Source organism: Chelonoidis abingdonii, chromosome 4 (assembly GCF_003597395.2).
Source record: "Chelonoidis abingdonii isolate Lonesome George chromosome 4, CheloAbing_2.0, whole genome shotgun sequence".
Taxonomy (NCBI): domain Eukaryota; kingdom Metazoa; phylum Chordata; order Testudines; family Testudinidae; genus Chelonoidis; species Chelonoidis abingdonii.
Genome location: NC_133772.1, coordinates 15,517,406 through 15,538,829, shown reverse-complemented (window position 1 = coordinate 15,538,829; position 21,424 = coordinate 15,517,406). Strand labels below are relative to the sequence as shown.

The window sequence follows — 21,424 nt, the reverse complement described above, 5'->3', positions numbered from 1 at the left end:
CTTATAAATTCAGTCATCCTCAGATATCTGCCCATCTCTCTCCTCTTACCAGATATTACCTTGGAATTCCATGTTAGCAGCATCTTCCAGCAGCTCCTCTTTCATGTTGTTGAGAGTCTCTATGATCATGTCCTTCATCTCCTCCTGCTTGCGATTGGCAATACCCATCAGAGACTCATAAAGCTCATTCTCCTTCTTGCGCGTGTACTCCAGCCGTTTTGGGGTGATCTGCAAGTCTCGTTGCATGTCAAAAGCCTGGTTGATGAAGATGTCCAGGCAGCGGCAGTGCACCATGTTCAGGATGGTGGCTACATCCACCAGGTGCTTCTGCAGCACCTGCCTGGAGAAAGTGCTCAGGAGGCGGAATTTCTCAAATTGCTCTACCAGCATGCTCTGGGCTTTGGCTTCAGAACGAGGGGCCCCACAGCTGCAGTGGTTGGTACTCAGATAGTCTAGGTCCATCAGCTGACAGTAGAGGAATGACTTCTCATTCTCAGCCTTTTTGGGAGAGATCAGTTCAGCCTCTGACTCCGGCACTTTGCAAAAGAATACAGGCAAAGAAAATTTCTCTTGGATTTCCCGCAGTTCGTTTTCATCAGATGCTGACAGTTTTGCCTCACTGATGGCAAAGGTGATGACAGGCAAGACATGGTTCACGTACTCTCCCAGGATGACCTCAGCAGACTGGAATCCCCGACATGGGGCTACCACAATGTCCACCTCCTGAAAGAATAATAAAATAAAGTAATCACACTGAAGTTTTAGCAATTAACCCTGCTAGTAACTCTCCCAACTTCCCTCTCCCCACTAAAAGTTCATCCCTGTGGCAGGACCCATTTCACGGTCTAAAGATGCAATTCTCATGAGTTCATGGGGCTGACTGGAGCTTCTCCCAGATCCTTGTATTAGCCTATAAAAGTCATTATTCAAGGCTCATTTCTCATCCTTTTGGGTGTCTACAGCAATACTAGACAATGAAGCCTTGGAATCAACAAACAAAGTTCAAATCCAGCCCAGGTTTCACATGGCAGTATAGGATCCATGGTCTTATTTTAGACCTCAAGCCTCTCTCTGTCTTGCAAGAGCTGACTTATTTCACTTTCATTGTGAAAGATTGAGAACTGAGAATATATCCTAGCTCACTTCAATATTTCAGACTTTTCACTTGAGTCACTTCATTTTAGAATTTTTCCTCATTGTCTCTCGCCGAGATATGGCTAGAATGCTTCAAGTCAGCTAAAGCTGCTGAAGTCACTGACAAGAGCCATATTTTTGTGATTCAGCATTGAAGGTTTTCTAAAATACTATGATGATTTTTAGGACAGGAATTAGTGAGAGCACACTGCCAGCCTGGAGAGTGAAAGCAGTTATCCGCAACACAAGAATAGCAATGGGAAGCTTGTGCTACATTTTCTCTGCTATCCACTGGCATGACTCAATCCTGTCTTGAAAAACCCCCATATAGGGCCAGAAAGGAGTTCAGCCTCCATGGCCTATTCAGTTCTCGGTCCATTTCTAGACTGCCAGCAAAGGGCAGTTAGTGTCCAGAAATATCTGCACACTAGAATTTCAATTGCATCAACTCATTATACATATGCTAATGCAAAGTTATCATACTGAGGTGGCTTTCACTCATTACTGCACAAACTTCATTGCACCGTGACCCCCTTCTGACAACAGAAATTACTACATGACCCCCAGGAGCAGGGAACAAAGCTTGAACCCGCTACAGTCCCACCATCCTGGGCAGGACTGGGTGAGGTGGGATCAAAGCTGAAGCTCAAGGGCTTTAGACCCAGGTGTAGGGGGAGGGGCGTGAGGGGGGGCTTGTAACCTGAACTTTACCACCCAGGGCTGAAACTCTCAGGCTTAGTCTTTGGTGGTGGGGCTCTGGCTTTGGACCCAGCAAGTCTAACGCCAGCCTTGGCGACCCCATTAAAACAGGGTCATAACCCACTCTGGGGTCCCAACCCAGAGTTTGAGAACCACTGACCTAGAGAAAAGGCTATTCTATAATCATTTCCACAATCACCACCATTCAGGCCTCCATGCTACCTCACAAGAAGCGTGTCTAAGATGCCAATATCCTCACTCTAACTTTAAAAAATAAGACAACACTCACTACCAAAGTTTGCATTTCATTTAAGGCTGTGCTGCAGCCACATTTGTTTACTGTATTTGGCCAACAGGTAGTTATAAAACAATTTAAAAGCTCAAAGAGTCTGATCAATGACTGAGTCAGTGTTAAGAGCAGATGTCTTCTGTGTTTGTACCTTTGGCAAAAAGAATGGAAAATCCTTAACTAGCTTCACTCACTTCTTTGTTTGTTGACCTTGAACCAAATCTTTAAGGACCATAACTGAAAATCAGGGATGGTCCATTAGTTTTACCATGGGGGGGGGGGGGAGCCACCCCCAACAGTTGCTAGCCCCTCTCGCAGGTGGAAAAACAAATACACCCGCACATCACAACACACACAAGCAGCCAGTCAGGTAAATATGTTAGGCTATGTGGGGACATGCAGGAGAGCTTTTATATTTTCTGGCTAGAAGCTTCAATAAGTTCATTGATCCATTTTGCAGTTATTTGTGCTGGTCCTCTTTAGACCAGCTGTAAGTGTCTGAGCCATACAGGATCAACAAGTCATGAAAAATCCTGCATCCAGCCTCTTTTCAACTTTTGGCGTATATTTCAAGCACACAGCTACTGCCCTGAATAGACTCCTATCCACTGCTACTACAACCTGTTAGCCGTTTTCATTTATGCAATAACTAAGTGATCATTATTACAGTGGGGTTAAATACGATGACAATCTAAACCGCCCAAGTTTATAGATATGCAAGCCAAGAAAAATCATCAAGTACAAGTTAACTTCCTGGCATTTCCCATGGTGAACTTGTCCCTCATCCTTCCCGCAATATACTAATTTGTAGGTTCTTCACCTGCCTATGGTCAAAGAAGCACTGGCCACTGCTAGAAGAGATATCCAAGTTCAGATGGGCCCACCTAAGTTGCCAGTCATATCCTGTGTTTCTAATGAGCGATTCAAGCATTGAACATTTCAGCTGCAAAGGTAAGAGTTCAGTTTTTGGTGTGGCTCTGGGACTCTACCACTTGAATAGGAGTTAAATACTGTTAGAAGGCTGCATTATTAGCTACAGGTAAAATTCATATATGGTATAACTTTAGAGAGTTAGACCACATATTTTTAAAGTTACAAATGGTGTTCCCACACTGTTCATAGATGGAAAGACTCCAGGAGAATGCCTGCCCTGTGGAGTAATTACCCAAATGACTGCACCAATAGCTCTCATGAGGTTGGTCAGAACTGTAATACTTTGATTACTGACATAATGCCCACTGAATGTTGCATATGGACATCAATAAGCATTGCAACACAGTAAGAATTAAACAAGTCACACTTGGGCCAGTCAGTCACTTATTCCCACTTCTGTAACTGAGATACTTGCTTTCTTTTCTCAAGTACTACAGAGCTAAGTTTTCATATGGGTGAAATGGCTTGATGCTCCTAGTTCCCAGTATTGTATTTAGACCACTTCCTTCTATGGGCTTCAGAGCTCAGCCAAGCAGATCATGCAATTAGCTAAACATTCCAGTGGCTCCAATACTTTATTCTACTGGTTGTTAATGAATTACCTACCATTTGGAAGTGGATGACAACTGATGAGCTGTTAAGCATGTACTGATGGTGATGATATCAATAGTGTCATTTGGGTGGGATGAGTCTGCAACCTTCATACCATTTTATCTTCAGTGACAATTAGACATTGGTACAAGTACAGTATCAATATTCTAAATACAGTTTTTGGCATTTCGGTTTACAATGCAACCAGTAAGATTTCACAGCCAAGGAGGAACATTAGGAAGGCATCTTAAACAGGGCAAGATTCTATTTAAGTCTGTTAGTCTATAAGGTGCCACAGGATTCTCTGCTGCTTCTATTTAAGTTGAAGATCTTCATTAGAGACACTATTGTTAGGCCACATCTACACTACCTGCCAGACAGTAATTGATCTGTCAGGGATCGATTTATTGCATCTCGTCTAGACACGATAAATCAGTCCCCAAATTGACACCCATACTCCACCTTGGCAGGAGGAGTAAGCGGAGTTGATAGGGTAGCCGTGGCAGTCGACTTGCTGCCGTGAGGACGGCCAGGTAAGTCGAACTAAGATACTTTGACTTCAGCTACATGAATAGCGTAGCTGAAGTCACGTATCTTAGATGGATCTCCCGCAGCGTAGACTAGCCCTTAGACAGGCTTCCTTAATCTGAACCTGAAAAACCAAAATGCATCTGTAACAAATCAGTGCTGTTCCTCAAGATTCTGCTATTGATACTGCAAAAATCATAGCCAAAGTCCCTTAGGTGTCTGGACCAGATGTTGAGCTATCACAGGGATCCTCTCATGCAAATGCATCATTTCTTTTTTCTGGAGACCTGGATTCAACTAAGGATCTCTTAACACTTCTGTTTCCCTTCCAAAATCAGAGTTTGGCACAGTATGCAGACTGCTAGAGAAGCCAGTGGCAGAACTACATATAAAAATCCAGATGCACTTGTGAAATTCTTTGGAGAAAGCTTCACAGTAAGTACTTCCATTTCTTTGATTGCAACTCCAAGGTTGTCTAATCTCGGAAATACAGATCTCCAGTTTTCATGTTTACAGACAGTTCATTATATGAACTGCCGCACAGCCCTGGGCTTGCCCTACCAATAACTGACTAATGTGCAGTATCACTATCTTAGACAGGAAGCAGATTTCATTTTAAATTAACTGGAAATGCTTTTACGTAGCTAGGAAAAACTATTTAAAATCTCATTTAATGGTGTTGTCTTTAAAAGCCATGAGCAAAGTATCCCAGTTAATTTCTCTGCTGTGGAACCTGTTAAGATGAGTTCCTGTCTGCATCCTGTAAAACTTGCCCATACCAATATTGCCCTGCCCTCTCCTTTTGTCATTCAGTGTTGAACGCATTCTAAAACAATATGCATCTCCTCACCTTTTGGGGGCGAAGCCAGACTTTTAGGGACCTGCTCCCCTACTTGGTGTAAACTTTGCTTGTGCCAATCAGAAACGAACACACACAGGTTTTGGGCCCCGTCCCCTATGGACACTTCGTGATGTCATAGTGAGTACTTTAGGTTGCCCTGCCATGTGCAGGCAGGGAAGGAGAAAAAAAACGAATCCTGTGTATCCTGTGTACACCCGTAACTGAGCCTGATCACCTCGAAGCCTCTCTCTCAGCTCACGTGTTTCAAACAGAGTTCTATGTTTGCCAGTCGTTATGCGTTGGTTTGTATTTGAAGTATCGGTTATTACTAAATGCTGCATCTTTGTTTATAAATACTGTTAGTAGATATTTTAGTCATTGTGTGCTTTAAGTTTTATTAACTCTATTAGCTAATCATACGCTGCTCCCTTACCCCTTGTAACTATCCCAATAAAACTTGAAATTGATTAATTTTTGTTGTGTGGTGTCTGCAGTCTGCATCGTGACCCATACTCTCCTTGCATCCCTTACCTATATAGTCTATTGCCACGTGCAGCCTGGTAAATAACAGGCCTGCATTTCCCTTCGCCCCTGCGAATACGTGGCAATCTACAGAACCAAGGTGAGGATACGTCACTCATTTCCACAGAATCGGAGACTCTAGGAGGCACCTTTAAAATTTTCCTAGAGATTTCTGCTAGGGGTGAAGTGCTCCCTGAGATGAGAAATAAAAACACTACAGCAGTGAAGGCCCAAGAAAAAGCGTCTTCCCCTCCTCCCCTTTTTAACAACAACAAAAAACAAAAATTTAAAGTCCATATAAATGGGAAGTTTTTGAATTTCAGTATTGCCCTGCAGTGTTGGAAACCCAATCAGTACCACATTAGACCATGAAAAATCACAATGAAATGCAAGAACTAGGCAAAAAGGTGAGAAACATTCCTTTTTTTAAAATTGAAGTAGCTTCTTAGGCTCCATCTTCAGGGTTGAGCTGTGGAAGGAGGGCCGGTGACCCTAGAGCTAAGCAGTTTTAAGGATGCAGTTTAAGGTTCACTTTCACTTGTTCAGTCTAGACCTTTATTTGGGCAATTAGATTATTTACATAGGAGTAAAAGTGCTGGAGGAGGAGATGAGATTGTTGCTACAGCTCATTTTCTACTTCTGTATTGAAGCCAAATCTCACTATAACGGATGTAATTTACTCACGTGTAGAGGCTTAATCAGACACTTCTGATATCTGTGAAGTGCTTTCAGATCCTTTGATAAAGAGGTGCAAGGCAGCAAAAATACTATCACTCTTTCGGGTAGGATACCCAGGGCCGGCGCAACCACTTTGGCAAACTGGGCGGCCGCCTATGGCGCCTAGTGGTTGGGGGAGCCTAAAATCCCACTCAGGTGAGGAGGTGGACTGGAGGTGAGCTGGCACGGGAAGGGCCGCCCGCAGTAACGGGCCAGGGAGGGGGCGCACAGGGGAACCGCTCCCCGTCCCAGATCACCTCCACTCTGCCTCCTCCGCTGAGCACACAGCCCCTGCTCTAAGTCTCCTGCAAATCGGCACTGCAAGCCTCGGAGGGGAGGAGAATTAGAGCAGCTCCAGCGTGCTCAGCAGAGGAGGCGGAGCCAAGGTGAGCTGGGGCGGGCTCCCCAGGGGGGTGTTAGCAGCCGCGTGGGGGTGGAGATCTCCCCAGGCGGGGTCAGCTTCCGTGGGGGAGGGGGGAGAAAGAGAGGGAGGCTCCCCGGGCAGGGTTAGCTTCAGCAGGGGGGTGGCTCCCCACAGGGGGCAGGGTTAGCTGCAATGGGGGGGGCAGGGTTAGGGAGCGGCGCAAGGTGGAAGTTTCGCCTAGGGCGCGAAACTCCCTTGCACTGGCCCTGAGGATACCTTGCATTTAGCCTTAGATTTAATTTAAGCATGATTTAACCATATGCATAGCCCTTTGGAACTTTTGAGTAAACATTTACCTAATCAGTATTATTTCGGTATTATTTGTTTCCAATAGTAGTAGTTTCCTATGAAAGGGGAGACAAAATAATTCTGCTAACAAAAGCGAGAGAACACAAGTTATAGCTCAATTTTAAGTAGCTAATCACGATGCATGCATTTTTAGAGCTTCCATTTAGCAAGTGCCTAGTTGCTCAGTGCTTTAAATGGATTGCTCTTAGGTGTCCTGCATTCTTATGCGCCACTGGTTGACACTGTAACTTGGAAGTGCCAATACTTAAAACTTACAATGAAGGGCCAGCCCTGAAACAAACTTCCTTTGTATTTGATGAAGAGTTAAATCTGCCCCCTTTGGGTGTGGCTGAAAGGATTACAATTATGGATGCTACTTTCTTAAGAGTTCAAAAATTCTCCCAAATAATCCAGAAATGGAAGCATAAGTGAGATCTTCACTGTGCACCAGAGGGAGCCACTCTGAGCGCAGGGGGAGGGGGGGGGAATTCATTTGACTTAAAATTTAGTCAAATGAAAGACTTGAGTAGTCTCCCATTTTTTCCACTCTTAAAATAAAGAAAAAAAAAAAAAAAAAAAAAAAAAAAATTGCTTGCCAGCAGTTTGCCTGCTATGACAGCCAAGGGACTCCCAAGCCCACAGCTAAACAAGAGTACAAATTATAGAAAAAGTGGATAGGCAATTCTGCAATATTCACATTGAAAGATGACTCACATGGATGACTATAAACAAAGGAGGAAGCCAGTACTGTCTCTAGGAGACAGGCAAAAGAAAAACCAACAAAATGCAGTGCAAGCAACTGGTCCTTGTTTTAGCAGAGACCTTGTAGGGTTTTCCAGCAACAACATTAGAAGTAAAAGCAAACAAACAAATGATGCTACGAGATAATTTACCCCAATTTATGGCACTTCTCTGTATATTTCCATATGCTATTCAGTTGTATGTTGTTAAACTTTGATTACAAACTCTTCAAGACAGCAATCTAGTCTTATTGTGCATGCCCAGCAGCATGTACACCTATGTTGCTCTACAATCATTTTCATAGGGCAGTTTCACAGAGAGGACTGTTAGCTAGAATTACTATAGTCACATGGTGATTCATAGAAATATCTTGGAACCTTAAGCAGTTCTTACTAAATTAGAGCTCTCAGTAAGTATGTGCTGCTGTATTTGGCAAAAGCTTCAAATACATTACTGTCAAATAATTACATCCATGTTTTCCCAAAGTTAAGAACCCTGTCTAAAAATCAAGACTTATTGAACACTTGGAGACCTAAACACCAACTATACAACTATCTGGGTTACAATTCTGCTTCTTGAGAGAATATTGCACCTAACTGTAATTCAAAATAGCCAATTAGCAAAAAAGCATTCCATTCTCCTCTCACTCTGACAGCCTATGCATATTTCTATGGACTTAATGCTGTACATCTCTATTCAAGGGCAGAAGTTAGCCCCAGTACTAAATAAATAATATATACAGGTAAAAGGAAAGACACTATAGACCACACATAATGAAGAAGAGAAACAACTGAAGATCTTTATCTCAGTGCAATAAGCTATTTAGGGACACAGCCAGTTGCCTTGTACTTTAGGATAAAAATTGGTAGAGGATTGCCATATTCTTATGTACCTGCCTCCTATTCATCTAAGAATGAGACATTTGCTGCTTCCAAAGTGACCCTGCTCCAGGTTATTAGACCTGGGACAGTTTCATTTTCCATTTATTGGGGGAAGAGAAACTTTTGTAGTTAGAGGTGCCCAGAGGCTATCCTTTGTTAACCAAGCTTTTGCTGTTGAGTCTCACTAAGCATAATCCACTTGAAGTCTCAATTCAGTATTTTACTCAAACACTAAACCAAGTCCAGTACTCCGATTCCAAGAATGGATCTACTATGGAGCACAAACAATCAATGCAATAACTAGGTTAATAAATCAGATGCTGCTAGGGACATATTATACAAATGTGCTATAAATCTGAGGTACTTATATGGCCCAGTTATCAAAGTACCAGAGTACCTCACAATCTTTGATATATTTACCCTCAACACCCCTGTGAGGCAGGAAAGTACTATTATCCTCATTTAACAGAGAGACTTCAGGCATCAAGAAATTAAATGATTTGCTCAAGTTAACACTAAGCATATGGCAGATTAGGGAATTGAACCCAGAACTTTGAGTCCCAGGCCAGAACCCTAAACTAAAACTGACAGTAACATTCTGTGTCAGCACCCTCTGCAAATAAAAGCTGTTAGTGCTACTTTGTTTCTTTGGATAAAGACCGTCTGTGTTATAAATAGGAATCCTGCTCCACTATGGAAGTTTGTGTTCTTCCATCAGTAAAAGGGCCAATTAACTGAGCCTACAGATAACATAAGAGATACAAAACAGTTTGAACAATGTTTAACACTAGACTTTTCTTACTCTACTGCAAAAGCCACAGAACCTGCCCCATCGCGCGTGTGTGTGTGTGTGTGTGTGTGTGTGTGTGTGTGTGTGTGTGTGTGTGTGTGTGTGAGCAAGCACGCGAGCGATCACTCTAAGCCAGCAAAAACTGAAAGTAGTGACATTCAGAGCATAGCACAAAACCCAGATTCTAGTTCTAACTGGATACGGGTGGAAGGAAATACAAATTTCACAGTGATTGTATTTCTGAAAATACCCTACCTCTAGCACTGAACCCAGGTCAGACCTAAACAGAACAGCTCTCAGACATTTAATTCTGCTCAGCAAAAGCACCTCAGTCAAACTTAAATGCAGCAGTGCTATATTGGGGTTTGGAGGAAAGGCTCAGCCAGAATCCAGCCTATTGCAGCGTAGATGTACTCTCAAGGTAAAGTGGCAGCAAGCCTCAGAGCCCAAGTCAACTGTTTTGGGCTTAGATACAAGGCTAGAAATAGCAGTGTAGATATTTGGGCTGGACCTGGACTCAAAAAGACACCCCCCTGCCCCCACTGGGCTTGAGACCCCAAGCTCCAGCCCAATCTAAAATGTCTACACTTCTATTTTTACCTGTCAGTTGACGTGGGCTCTGAGACTTGCCACCAAGGGTCTTTCTTTGCAGTGTCAACATACCCTTAAGGTTTTACACAGAAAGTAAAAACCAAACATCTTAACTGGTCTCAGAAACAAGACAGGAAACCAACGTACACTTCAGAGCCTTTGCTAGGATATTCTTTACAACTAACACCAAATGGATAGGCAGTCACATTCTCTGCCACCTGTTAACGGAAAAATGGTGAGAAGAGTTCAAACGTAACAGCATTGCACTGGTGCATAAGAAGCAGTAGCAAAGCCAATTCAATGAAGTTACTGACCCACCTACTTTTGTTACCCAAGATAAAGCGCAAAGAAGAAACCCTATTCCCCCTCCCCCTTTAAAAAACAGAAAGTATTGACCACATGTGGGAAGTACTGTTTCCTTACATTTTTATTGGGAATTTCCTGTAAGCACCTACTAGCCCCTGACTCCACCTGCATTCGAAGGTAAGGAAATCATCCCACTAAGAGTGAAGCACAAAGCAAGACTGACCTGTGATCCAGGGTATAAGGAAGTTTCAGTCTGCACTAACGCCTCTTTAGTTGTTGAATGGCTTTCCCTGGGATGTGCAATATTTCAGAGATCTCAGTTGGAACCTCTAAGCACTATTGATTCAGCAAAATTAACAAGCGTTTACTTTCACCATAAATCTGTCTGTTACATTGATTATTCCTCCGTGATCCGGATGCATTCCTTTGTAGAAGTGATGCCCAAGGAGAAGAATAGCTTTGCCAAAACGTGTTTTTTTTGGGGGCCAGTTACATGATAAATATGCCTTAGAGCAAATATACCTGCCAGCACAGAACTGTGCTCCCAAACCACCATACCCATGTAGAAACAGATTCCTGGCTCTTCTTTCTGTGAAGCAAGATGTTTATTTCAGCTAGGATATCCTTTAGTAACGCAGAAAAAGGTAGCAAATCCTATCCTACACACCAAAGATTATCAAGCTATAGGTTAACAAGTCAAGTCTTTTTTTTTGTTTTGTTTAAAAAAAACAACAAAAAAACAAAAAAACAAAACACCACCACAAGTGCTGACTGCATAAGACTCCAGATCTACTGTGTGCCTACAGAGCCTTACAGAACCTTCTATGATGTACTGTCGCTTAAGATCCACTTTGTTCTTTATAGAAATGTGAGACAGACATGGTATAAGTGCCCAGTCCAAACCTGCCTATGTAATTAAGCATCTTGCCCAAATTTTTTTAAACCCACACAACATCTATTACAAGCAATAGATGAGTCAGCATTTCCAGGATCAAGACTGAATTCTATTGGTAAATGCTTTAAGAGACAGAATTAGAGGTTATGACCATTATGAGAAATATGTAAGTCACGTGCAGAACAAGTTCTACTGAATTCAAATATAGGTCTAGTAAGCAAGCATTCAGAGTCCATAAACCAACACCACAGTCAAGCCCATTCTAATTTTTTAGAAAATTGTAGCACAATGTTTCTTCAATGACAACAACCATCTCCTTCTTACTAGAGTCACTAACAAAATATTCAGCACAAAGATCTGTAAGCACAAATCTAGATTAAAAACACACCGTTAGTGGGGGAAGGACTTTAATTAGTTTCATTTTTATTTTTTATATCAGGAATACCATAGACAGCAGCTAGAGTGAGGGTATATTTGCAGCTTGATTTAAAAAAAAAAAAAAAAAAAAAAAAAAAAAAATGTGTTGGGTTCCTTCAACTCAGTGGGTGTCAACAGGAACTGGTTTCAGAGTAGCAACCGCGAAAGGAACAGGAGTACTTGTGGCACCTTAGAGACTAACAAATTTATTTGAGCATAATATGCCACAAGTACTCCTGTTCTTTTAACAGGAACTGGGACCCTCAGTGCCTCTTGTAAAAAGTAACCATAGTGTGGACAGTTACACTTTAACGTCATGATCTCCCCCAGCATGCAATTGCTACTAGCAGCTCACCAGCTTTGTTTCTCTAGTCAAAGCAAGCAGGAATTTCTTGGCAAGAGCCATGCTACAGAGGTGCAGATTAGGGCTTATGTCTATTTTAAGTGTTCTAGTAAATCCTCTTATTGCTCTCACAATGTGCCAGCACTACTGTCTAACACCAGCAGGCATTTTACCACTGTTACACTTACCTCTGCTCAGTGTGGATCTAATCTGCTCAACACGCCCACCAAAGCTACAGCAATAATTGAAGAATGTCAGAAAACCCTCTATGTACTCTAGGCAGCACCAGTGAAATGGGCTACCACCCAGGGCACCAGGCGCATTGCAGAGATGCACATTGCCAGTGGGCAGGAGAGGGCCCAGAGGAGTGAGTGACAGTGGGGAGCGCCACACATAGGCGGAGTTTGGAAGGGTGTGGGGGGCATTACCCCCCAAACTCACAGAGGAGACATTTTGGGGACACCCAGATTTCTCTCTGCTTCCTCCCTAAGGAGGAATGTTTTGGGGAGAAGGGGTGAGCAGTGACGCACAGAGCACCTGGTGTTACTGTTCACACACAGTCTGCAAATGTTTCTCTGCTGCGGGGGGGAGGGGGGGGGGAAGACGGGGAAGTGAGCAGCAACACCAGGTGCTCTGTGTGTCCAGATCTGTATCCCCATGTGGTTGAGGTTCTCTTTAAAAAGAGCTAACAGTTATCCAAAGCACAAGACTTGGTGGTGAGGGGGACTTCAAACTACTCAGACATCTGTTAGGAAAAAAAACACAGATTATCCATCAAGTTCTTGGAATTTATTGGAGACCATTTATTTCAGAAAGTGGAGTAAGCTACTAGGGGAGAAGCTGTTCTAGATTAGATTTTGACAAACAGAGAGGAACTGGCTGAGAATTTTGAAAGTGGAAGGCAGCTTGGGTGAAAGTGATCATGAAATGATCGAGTTAGTGATTCTAAGGAATGCTAGGAGGGAGGACAGCAAAATGATTTCAAGAAGGCAGACTTTAGCAGATTCAGGGAGTTGGTTGGTAAGATCCCATGGGAAGCAAGTCTAAGAGGAAAAAAAAAACAACTGAAGACAATTGGCAGTTTTTTCAAAGAGACATTATTAAGGGCATGAGAGCAAACTATCCCACTGTGTAGGAAAGATAGGAAGCATGGCAAGAAACCACCCTGGCTTACCCAGATCTTCAATGATCTAAAAGTCAAAGAAGAGTCCTACAAAAAGTGGAAACTAGGTCAAATTACAAAGGATGAATGTAAACAACTCAGATATGTAGGGACAAAATTAGAGAGGCCAAGGCACAAAACGAGATCAAACTAGCTACTCCATTACTCCATTGGCGGGTGGGGGGGTGGTAACAGAAAATGTGGAAATGGGAAAGGTGCTTAATGACTACTTCATTTCGCTTTTCACCAAGAAGGCTGGTGTGACTGGATGTCTAACTTAGTGAATGCCAGTGAAAATGGAGGTAGGATCAGAGGCTGAAATAGGGAAAGAACAAGTACTTAGACAAATTAGATGTCAAGTCACTAGGGCCTGATGAAATGCATCCTAGAATACTCCAGGAGCTGACTGAGGAGATGATTCTATGGAGGTAAAGAAGAGGTTAGGGGAAAAGGGGGTGCAGGAGGGGAGTGCAGGGCTTATGGGAGAAAGGGTTATTTGTTATTTTTGTTACTGAATTTTACAAAAATTTCAGATACCTCTCAGATTAGATGCCAGAAACAAAAAACAAAAACAAATTTTTCTTTTAAAACAACAGACTATCATTTCTCAGCTTCTGTGCACTAGCACAAGATGGCTCCCTCCCCCCTCTGTCTGTTTTTCCTTGGGAGCATGCAAAAACGGATCAGTGGGAGCAAAAAAGATTTGATCCTAAAACTTTTAATCTTTAAGGAGTCCTTACTCATACACTTAATCCTACCGAACTCATGAAGCTTGCAGGATCTGTCCCCAGCTCCTGCTGTAGCTCAGCAGTTCAGAGTTTTGGAGCAGCACTATATTTGTGTTGCTTTGCCTGCAAACATAATTAAGTTTTGCTGCTGTCATGAGGAATAAAGAACGATTGTATGTTCTACCATACAGTCTTTGTATCCTGAAGTAAAATCACATACGGCAGACTCCTGTTGGCTATATACATACACCCCCCCCCCCCCATGTGTTGTGAATGATAAAGCATGTTTTTCTTGCTGATTCTGAGACATACTGCAGATGTAAAATGTTAAAGCTAGAATGCATGCGTTTGCGCAAGAGGAATTTCCCTAAAAACTAATTCCCAATAAAAGGTAATTTCTTCTGAATAAGCACTGGGATCAGCTTTCGCAATATTTATTAGCCTAATCAAATTATTATTTTTTGTAAAGACTGTTTAATAGCAGACAATGTAAGTCAGAGTCCAAATTGTATACCCTTTATGCCATGGTTTTTGCACTTTATATGTTTTAGCTAGCATAGGAAGTTGCTAAGTGGTTGCTAAAATTATACAATTGTAAGAACAGAACCCTGATGAGGCAAGCACTGTATGTTCTGTATTCTGTTTGACTGGTTATTGTGAATATGTTTAAGCCTTAATCTCTTGAGACTCCAATTCCACAGCTATAGACAGTAGAAATTCCTATAGTTGATGATGCAGTGTCCGTCCTATTTTACTGGAATGTGCTGAACAGTGTACTTCTCTTTTAGATCACTTAAAATTACAAATACAAAAATAAAACAGGTAAAATAAGCCTTTGATTTAAATTATTAAATCTGTAACAGATCAGCAAGAGAGAAAGCTGATCTACAAATGGTCCTTTCTCATGGCATCGTATTAAACCAGCCGACAAAAAAGAGACAAACTCTACAAAGTGGCATCCGTTACAATGTACAGAAAGATCTGTATAGCATTTTGAACATTTTTCCCCCCAAATCACATGATGTGACAGTATGACAAGTTTCTTGTCACTTAGCAGTTCTCTAGTATGCCATCTTGAGAGCTGGGTGGCTGGAGAGTTCCCAACTGGTGCTTAATTTGTGCTGGGGCTCAGCCCAAGCATCTCTTTCAATGCAAATTAAGCACTGGCTGGAGGCAGCAAGGCCCAGGGTGCCATTTTCCCTAAAGCTGCCTAGTCAACTGATCCTTATGCACATTAAAGGATCTCACTGTTGCGGTGTATTAAATAAATACTCTTAGACGTTTGATCTTCCCTGGTTTTAGTCTCATAAAATTTCAACTTCTAAAAAAGCCTTCAACCCAAGTTGAGGCTAGCAGTAACTCCCTCTTCCGCTATAAGAGGTCTCCTTAACTTGAAAAGGGATGGTGAAGTAATCTGAGTGGCTGTTTTCATTTAACTTGTGCTAAATATCAAAGCCAAACAAAGAGATCTTTGTCACTTGCATGAGAAATTTGCAAGAGGGTTGTGAGCAGCACCCTGCTCAGATGACCTATATAAAAATTTCACCAAACAAGTAAAATATCTGAATTTAAAACTACACAATACTTTCAAACTTAACTCCACTTGATATCACATGCCCAGAGATCCAGCATAAAGACAACATTTTCCAGCATGAACACTCATGGCTATTGGGGGGGGGGGGGGGGAGTCATAAAAAGAAAACCACACTCAATGTTCATGGGCTGATTTTGTCTTTAGCTGTAGGCTGGTTTATACAATATATGTTGTGACTTGAAAGTGAAGAAAGGCAGCTCCCTACCAGACTTGTTTGTAAGTTATCAATAGCTCATTGACAGACATTACTGTGTTAGCAGACTTATTTTATTGTTCTGTAGATGTACATTGATAATCTTACTGATCTGAGAAATAGATCAGATATTGAGTAGAGATAAACTACTGTATCTCCTTATGCAGTTATGTGCCAGTCACCACGTTGTATTCTAGGAATAAGAATATACTGCGATATGATAAATGCTTTTGAACATAAGCCACAATGAGTCTTTTGTCTTTAAAAGCATTTATTAAATACATGTGGAGTCTCAACACTCCCGAGGTAAGACTCCATTATCTTTATCTTATGGATGAGGATATTTCAAGAGGTTATGTGACTCACTCAAGATCACAGTACGGCTATGACAAATCTAGGAATAGACTCTCAGTTCCCTGTTCTAACCAAACAGGGGAGATAGATAAAAAACAAAAACAACCCCCCCCACACACACCTGTGGTTGTTACCACCGAAAAAAGTCTTAACCGGTTTGGCACTCTGTTATAAAACCTGAGCCTAGGAAGCACCAATAATTCTCAACTCACACTGCTGTCTGGGAGCAGAAGGTACTCAGGCCTTACAGAACACCAGGTCATTCTGTCCCATCACAGAACTGGGATGTGGAATGCTTAGGCTGTGCCCACAGGGCTGACACACGAGTGGTGTGCACCAAGTCATACTTGGAGGAGAGACATTTGCTCTCATACTCATTCTGGACAGGAGGCAGATTCTGAAAGTATTTGGGACTGCAGACCTTCAGGTTTAAGAGATGCTTAAGGTGCATGTTTAAATGAGTCTTTTGAGATAGGTAGTAGTAAAAAAAAAAAACTTGACCTATTTGTGGCTAGGGCAATAAAAACATATGTATGCACACACACCCTACCCATTACAGCACCACCACACTTCCAGGCTTCTCTGGGGGAAGATATTGCCTCTTTCAGCTTCCTTCGTGTTGGTTTACATCTTAACATTTTCACGTGCAATAAACTTTATCTTCTGATAACCCTAAATATGGCAAGTATAAGCAACACCACCACACGTGTGCCTCTAATCAGTACCTTTAGTAGCAAGTAAGGCAGCGTCACCTCCAGCTCTGCTATCTGGTGTGCTGGATCCTCATTGTCCCCATGGATTTCCAAGTCCTCCTCTGGTATTGTGTCCCATTGCCCTTGATGGGCTGCCAACATATGCACCAGTTCATACTGCCCAGGCAGCGCCAGACTAATCTGTGTTTGTGTCCCATGCGTGAAGCGGATTCGCCGTCTCTTACAGTTCTCCTCGCTGCTTATTTTGGTGGTGGGTAGCAGCTTCTCACCCAAAAGCATGTTTAGTAATCGGCACTTGGCATTGCAGTTCTGACCAAGGATTAGAAGGCATGGGTGCCAGTTCACTGTCAACTGGAGGAACTCCTCTTCATGGCGGGGGAAGGATAAGGAAATCAATTGTCCTAGAATTCAAACAAACAGATTGCATTAGGAATGCTGATTAATGTGCGCAATACACAGCCCTATGAATGCGTGTCCTACAGTTTTGTACCTATAGTCAGCACAGCATTACCTTCAGAAAGGTGCATGCCCTGTAAGGAACAAAGCAGAAACCCAGCCAGACACTCATCTTTAACAACACTACGTATTTACACGTGTTTTTCGCTTTCAAACTAATTTCACCCATTCAGGGCTTGTACTGAATTAATACCAACAGCAGAAGTTCATTGCACTTCATTTTTGTGAAATTTAGGGTCTTGTTAGGAAGGATCTCATCACTTTCTGTATTTACGAATCAAATGAATAGAAAGTTAAATTGGAATTTTAAGAGAACACTGACAAGATCCAGGCAAGCCTGGGGAGTGGGTGGGGAGGTGGCTGAATGAACAGTTACAACTATTACAAAGATCATTTGACATTTCCAATTGTAATTTTGTACTTCTACAGAATCTCAGGAGAGAAACCAAACAAATTTCAACATCTCTGGGCTAGTCACCCCAATTTTGGAGGCTAGATAATGGTCCTAATAGGGAAGTCACTCGGCCAGAACAACATCCAAGGAGCATTGGCACCTGGTCCCCTATTTTAACTGCCAGACCACCACCTCCAGACTAAAAATTCTTTCTACCTTCACCTGTATACAATATATTCCCTCACCTTGGCCCAGCATGTGAGATTCTCAGATCAGCTTATTCTACAGCAGGGGTAGGCAACCTATGGCACGTGTGCTGAAGGCAGCACATGAGCTGATTTTCAGTGGCATTCACACTGCCCGGGTCCTGGCCACCAGTCCGGGGAGCACTGCATTTTAATTTAATTTTAAAATGAAGTTTCTTAAACATTTTAAAAACCTTATTTATTTTACATACAACAATAGTTTAATTCTGTATTATAGAAAGATCTTCTAAAAACGTTAAAATGTATTACTGGCACGCAAAACCTTAAATTAGAGTGAATAAATGAAGGCTCAGCACACCACTTCTGAAAGGTTGCTGACTCCTGTTCTAGAGTATCCCTAAAGATTTGTTTTAAACCCCCTCAGAAGAGTTCAGAGCAAAGCAACTGACAGTGCATTACAGCAAGTACTTGAAGACAGACAACACCCAGACATCCTTCATATGAAAATAAGTTTTTAATGGTCTTTCCTCGGCAAGTTAAAAGCCACCCCTTGCTTTTCCTATTAAGAAGGGAGAGGAGGAAACGGAGAAGGTTGAAATGATTAAGAGGCACCTACATTTACTGGTGGTAGTGTACAATACTGAAGTGTGCTAGAATAGTGCTTCATCTTGGGGCTTCAAAACAAGATGGAGTGGCAGAGTTAAGAATGCCATTAAGCATTTTGCAAACACTTCCCAAGCTGTGATGCCCTGTTTGAACAGAATGCTCTGAGTCATGCACTAGGAGAAAAAAAAAAATCCAACAAGCAATGAATTGGTTGAAGTTCCCCCCAGCCCCACAAACTAGAATAACCAGACAGTGTATAACACATCCAAGAGGGTTACAAGAAAGACAGGCTTGTTCACCTTCAAAGCCTAGGCTCATTGATGTGGGAAGTGACAATTTCTAAAGATTCTGGCTATAATATAAAAGCAGTTACGGCAATGCTACTGTAAAGCCTCCCTCACGGCTAGATATTGGTATAGTATAAAAATGTAAGAAGGCAGTTAAATGCTTTCACATCTGAATAAGACAGGGTGCAGTGTAAGCAAGACTGCCAGTGGTAAATATTGCACTGTCACTGCATAGTGAGCTGCAGTGAGATTGTCTGAAATAATTAGGGTCTACTTTTACTTTAAATTTCACTCACTTTTTCCTAATATATAAAGGGTGAGCTAGATGGGAAGGTCAAAGGTCAGGCTGAACAAAATAGCTGAGCTGGGGAGTGGGAAGCAAGTCCACATTGTAGTTAGGAGTAGGCAGATATTGATCTTTTTTCTTCACTCCCCTGACATATACCTTTTGTTTCAATACTGGAGGTTGAATGAAGAGAATAGCGCCACATCATGCAAAATTAGTTTACTTACCAAATAATACTGATTTAAACACTGCATATGATTTAACTTGAACTTTTGTCTTAAACTGCTTTATAATCAACATTACTGCAGGTTGTCTATTAAATATCTGCATCTTCCACATAGCAGCTGTGATATTTCTTGCTTCCACACCCTCTCGCCTTCTCATTTGAGAAGTCTGAATTACTGCTTCAATACCTGATCCATTAACAGGTTTCAAAGTGGTAGCCGTGTCAGTCTGTATCAGCAAAAAGAATGAGGAGTACTTGTGGCACCTTAGAGACTAAAAAAATTTATTATGCTCAAATAAATTTAATATATTTGTTAGTCTTTAAGGTGCCCCAAGTACTCATGCTTTTTGCTGATCCACTAACCTATAACTTTGTCTGCCCTTCCAATAAGGCCAACACGAGATGCTCAGCATAACTGAAGAGTTACTCCTCAGCACTGATTTTAGCCCTTTTGAATTCCTGGTTATTACGAGATAGTTTTGTCCTATACAGGCTGCCCTATAAACCACATCTTAAGGACCTTTGAGTTACGCTAAATCCAACTACAGGGAAATTCTAGACGGTATAAGAAATTGAGAAAACTGATATGGGGCCAGATTCTCACCTGGGTAAGGCAGCATAGTTCCATAGTGTTCAAAAGAGCTATAGTCATTTAAACTAGCCCAGAATCTGGCCCACATTTCAGATGAGATTTGAAAAGATTGATCTATAGAAAGATTATTCTAGGTAGTGGGATCTGCATAGGTTAAGATTCTTGCACCAACAGTACACACAAACAGAGAAGAGATGAGTGCTAGGCTGGTGGCCAGTAGCAAAGAGCCAAGATCCATGAGATAGGGGGGAAAAAAATCCAGGCAACAAGCTTTCAAAAACAGGCAAATTTAAATTGGATTCTGCAATTAAGGGGGAAGACACTTCACAGGGATGTGCTTTTTCATATTGCAAAAGAAAGCACTAGTTAGGGATAGCAGAAGTAAAAAGCATGAGATGCTTTTCAATAGAATTCTCACTGCCCCTTGACTAGGGTAATTTCTGTACAGCATACTGCCTGGACAGTAACTACGAAGTTTACACGTCAGACTCCAGCATGGAGCCAAGACTATTATGACAGTGGAACAGAGTTTCTTCTACTCCATCCCCATCCCATAAATGCATTAAAACAGAATAGACTATGATATCTGTAAAAAGGATAGATATCCAATTCAATCTAGAGTTAGCCTTAAAATGGAAATTAATGGAATGCACAAGACTAGTTAGGGGTGGAGGAGGAACTTTACCCTGATAAGTAGTGTCATATGACAAAATGCACCAAGCTCAGGCAAGCACATTAAGTCGATTTAGAACATAAGTGAATTTGGGGAAGGAATGGCAAAGAAGAAACCTTTCAAAGCTGAAGCAACTTCTTATGATTAAAGAATCTCCAGGTTATTCTGGGTTTGTTCATGTATCAACATATACACTTTGTGCACCCATAAAGGTACAAGACATCTTTCTTTTTATGAACAATGGAAGGATAGTCATCAAATCACAAGGTAACTTGATCACCTGTTTCTAGAAACCTGAGCAGATTCAGACAGCGAATGCTCATGCAGTTTGAGTGCTGTTCTCGCCAGCCATCCTGACTTGAGCTTCAGTCAATTCCCAAATGGCCTTATAATTTCTATCTTTCCACTTAAAATGCAAGTTTCTTGGCTCACACTAACAGCTTACTAATGAAGTGCAATGGTAGCATAACAAGTCAAATGTACGTTATAAAAACTGTTTCAAGTATTAAGGTCTAATACTTAGTGCCCCGCGGTTGTATTAGTGGCCCATGTAGGACCACGCTGCATATGCTCCAAAGTTATTAAACAGATCTAATCATCTGGGGACAAACTCAGCTCAGACTAGCTTTCACTGATCTAACACCAGAATCTAATGTATCAATAAGAGCTTTGCTTTCATGGCTTTAATTTAATCACAATTTAAGACAGTCTAGTCACCTGAAAAGATACTGCCTTCTGGGACAGTCAAAGCCACAAGATGTAATGCAGCAGTTTCTATACAGTATGTTTTACTGCCCAATAACAAAAAACCATATGAGCTACAATAGTTTTACAATATCATGTAGTCATTTCAAAGCGTGACACTGAACTAGCTTACAGTGAAGGCTAGAGAGTTGTTGATTTCTCTGTAGCAAAGCAGGCAACATCCACGATCAGAGAGAAATTTCATCTATGCATCTTAGTATTTATTTATCCTGTACAGCACTGCCCAGGAATGTTATTCAGTTTTTGAGAACCAGTAAAG

The 21,424-nt window shown here is 41.8% G+C and overlaps 1 protein-coding gene across 2 annotated transcripts in view; it reads right to left on the bottom strand.

The window, feature by feature from the left end:
• DSTYK (dual serine/threonine and tyrosine protein kinase) overlaps positions 1-21,424 on the bottom strand; it is a 61,327-nt gene that overhangs the window by 23,324 nt on the left and 16,579 nt on the right. For both annotated transcript variants that reach the window (XM_032792488.2, XM_032792489.2), the window contains 2 exons: positions 16,687-17,075; positions 60-723 (listed from right to left, as the gene is read on the bottom strand). In XM_032792488.2, the coding sequence (XP_032648379.1) occupies positions 60-723; positions 16,687-17,075 (1,053 nt within the window). The remainder of the gene's footprint in view (positions 1-59; positions 724-16,686; positions 17,076-21,424) is intronic.